This window comes from Sapajus apella, unplaced genomic scaffold, assembly GCF_009761245.1.
Source record: "Sapajus apella isolate SASKATOON/1434 unplaced genomic scaffold, GSC_monkey_1.0 scaffold2288, whole genome shotgun sequence".
NCBI classification, from domain to species: domain Eukaryota; kingdom Metazoa; phylum Chordata; class Mammalia; order Primates; family Cebidae; genus Sapajus; species Sapajus apella.
The window spans coordinates 3,042-6,603 of NW_022439214.1; the positions used below are offsets into that span (position 1 = coordinate 3,042).

Here is a 3,562-nt window from a genome sequence, read left to right on the forward strand (position 1 = left end):
CCGTCTCAAAAAAAAAAAAAAAAAATTCCACAATACAATTAGCATACCCTGAGAAATGAACAATCATTCCAGTGCTACGGTCTCCTGATTGTCTCATAGTTGTTTTTCCAATTTGTTGCTGAAATCAGGAGGATACGTTGCAATTTAGAAAACTGAAACTTTAAATAGAGTGGTCATCGACGGCCCACAGAATAAGGTGGCTTTTGAACAAAGACTTAAAGGAAGTGTGGGCATGAGCCATGAAGCTATCTGGGAAAAGAACAGTTAGGTAGAGGGAATAGTCAGTGCCAAAGTGCTGAGGTGGGAGGCTGTCTGGCATGTTTGAGGGACCATAGGAAGCCGCAGAAGACTTTTTTTTTTTTTAAAAGGAGATGGGGGTTTTGCCATGTTGGCCAGGCTGGTCTTGAACTCCTGACCTCAGGTGATCCACCCACCTCGGCCTCCCAAAGTACTGGGATTACAGGCATGAGCCACGGCACCTGGCCTACAAAATACTTTAATGATTATAATCAGAAATCGATCTTAAGTTAGGCCCAGACTGGGCCCACCTTCTGACCTGAATTCAAGACATCTGGGGCCTCAACACCTCCTTCCAGTAAGAGAAAAGATTCTGTTTCTATCTTTTCCCAGCCCCCAAAGAGGAGCCCCCCGATGTTCCTCTTGTGAAGCCGCGTCTAGGGGAGATGACTGTGACAGATGCCACCCCCGACTCCCTCAGCCTGTCCTGGACGGTCACCGAGGGCCAATTTGACCATTTCTTGGTCCAGTACAAGAATGGGGATGGGCAGCCCAAGGCGGTGCGGGTGCCAGGACACGAAGACGAGGTCACCATCTCGGGCCTGGAGCCAGACCACAAGTACAAGATGAACCTGTACGGCTTCCACGGTGGCCAGCGCGTGGGCCCCGTCTCTGCTGTTGGTTTAACTGGTGAGTGTGCAATAGGGCACTGGGCCCTGCCCTGAACTAGACTCAGTTTCCCCTTTATTGTCAGTATCTGGTGGCTTTATTTTACTTTCTCTGAGACCAAGCCTCCCAAGCTCCTGGGAATAGTTCTTCTGGTGCCTTCGCTCCAAGCCCTTGGTATTGCCCAAGGTATTGTCTTCTACTCTTTACACATGAGCTTTTTGGGTCCTTGAAGAGGTGGGGGACCAGGGAAATAACACAGACTGAGGCACACCTGGGGTTGACCATAGCCTCAGCCCATTTGAGCTGTGTGACCTCAAGAGAATCGCACAACATGTCTGGGCACAGTGGCTCACGCCTGTAATCCCAGAACTTTGGGAAGCCGAAGGGGGCAGATTACCTGATGTCAGGAGTTCGAGACCAGCCTGGCCAACATGGTGAAACCCCGTCTCTACTAAAAATACAAAAATTAGCTGGATGTGGTATTGGGCACCTGTAGTCCCAGCTACTCAGGAGGCTGAGGCAGGAGAATTGCTCCAACCTGGGAGGTGGAGGTTGTAGTGAGCCAAGCTCGCGCCATTGCAATTCAGCCTGGGCGACAGAGCTAGACTCTGTATCAAAAACAAAAAACGAAAAAACAAAAAGAAAAACCAGACACACACCTTTCTGTACCTTCTTTTCCTCATATGTAAAGAAGGAATAACCATACCTGTTGTGAAGGGCGGGAGTGTGACTTGGCTATCACACACAATGAGAGATAACCGCAGTCTTTCCCTTCTGAAAATCCCTTAGGGCAAACTCTCATAATGATCACTGATTTCAGTGGGAAAAATTGTATGTGTTCCTTAAGCCCCCAAATTAATACCCATTTATTTTTAAAACAATACTGAGTTCTGTTAACATGGATACTATTACTTTAATTGTAAATAGCGGTCATGTGCACAACTTAACGGCATTTTTCCTTCATTAATTACCTGTAACTCGGCTCTTTGATGCTTTCGTTAAGCTCTTTTATAGCTGTTACCCCCTAAATGCTTAAGGCTCAATTCTCAAAAAGAACAGACAAATGAAATGTGGTGATTTTGTAATTCCACTATCAAGGCAGAATGAAACCCTATGAAGAGCAGAAAAGATTAAAGAAATCAATGATTTCACACAGGCCAAAAGAGCTGGCATCACTGGAGGTGTGCTCTCTGCCATAAGTTAGCAGAGCTACTGCAAGATCCAGAGACAACTCAGCTGTGAAGATGCCCTCATGTGGTCTCATCTCTCTACTCTCAGCTGTAAAATCTAAACTGGTTTCTAAAAATGCCCAGAATTAGGTGGAATTTCCAAGCCCAGGTGGATGAACCTCCTGATACAACTTGCCTGTTATGCTTGGTTGTGCTTGGTTGATATTCTTTTTCTTTTTTTTTTTGAGATGGAGTCTCACTCTGTCACCCAGGCACCCAAGTACCCAGGCACCCAGGCTGGAGTGCAATGGCACGATCTCAGCTCATTGCAACCTCTGCCCCCCCGGGGTTCAAGTGATTCTCCTGCCTCAGGCTCCCGAGTACCTGGGATTACAGGCATTCACCACCAGGCCTGGCCAATTTTTATATTTTTAGCAGAGACGGAGTTTCACCGTGTTGGCCAGGCTGATCTCAAACTCCTGACCTCAGGTGATCTGCCCGCCTCAGCCCCTCAAAGTGCTGGGATTACAGGCGTGAGCCACCACACCCAGCCCTAGTTGGTGTTCTTATAAAGCATCAATTCTGTCCTATAAAACAAATTTGCTTGGCACGCTGGAACCCTTGTTGCAGGCATGCACACTAAGCATCATGGGGATGCCACCCAAGCATCATGGGGATGCCACCCAAGCATCATGACTTGGCCACAAGTGTGTGCTCTGTTCTCTGTTAACTGAACATTCAAAGCAGAGAAATGATATCCTAAGCCTGTGGGACCCTAGTGTGTCTAAGAGAATCCCAGAATCCCCTAGCTAGAAGGAGGCCCACCAGGCATGTCCACCCATTCTCTCTACCTTCTGATGCAGCCCCAGGAAATGATGAAGAAATGGTCCCAGCCCCGACAGAACCTCCCACACCCGAGCCCCTCATCAAGCCTTACCTGGGGGAGCTGACTGTGACAGATGCCACCCCCGACTCCCTCAGCCTGTCCTGGATGGTCCCCGAGGGCCAGTTTGACCACTTCCTGGTCCAGTACAGGAACGGGGACGGGCAGCCCAAGGTGGTGCGGGTGCCGGGGCATGAGGACCGGGTCACCATCTCGGGCCTGGAGCCAGACCACAAGTACAAGATGAACCTGTACGGCTTCCACGATGGCCAGCGCATGGGCCCCGTGTCTGCCATCGGGGTGACAGGTGAGTGGACGGTGGGAGCCCCAGGGTGGGAGCCATGGGAGGGTCACCCTCCTGCTCTTTGGTGATGACTGGTGGGGAATGGTGGCCGGGGTCTGGTCAGAACTCAGATCTGCTTGTGGCTGGGGCTTCGGCTCCCATTGGGCCTTCCTGTAAGGTTGACCCCTGGCTCCTCCTGAGCAGGGAGGGGCCGTTGGGAGCTTTGCTGTGTTGGTGGCTGACCCAGGTCCCCCATAACTGACCCTGGAACTTGTCTCTTTTTTTTTTTTTTTTTTTTGAGACGGAGTTTCACTCATGTTA

The 3,562-nt window shown here is 49.8% G+C and overlaps 1 protein-coding gene across 1 annotated transcript in view; it reads left to right on the plus strand.

Moving 5' to 3' along the window:
• LOC116547180 (tenascin-X-like) overlaps nucleotides 1-3,562 on the plus strand; it is a gene marked incomplete at both ends in the record, with an annotated part of 10,321 nt that overhangs the window by 3,038 nt on the left and 3,721 nt on the right. Inside the window, 2 exons of the mRNA XM_032273218.1 lie at nucleotides 631-927; nucleotides 2,939-3,265. Of these exons, the coding sequence (XP_032129109.1) occupies nucleotides 631-927; nucleotides 2,939-3,265 (624 nt within the window). The remainder of the gene's footprint in view (nucleotides 1-630; nucleotides 928-2,938; nucleotides 3,266-3,562) is intronic.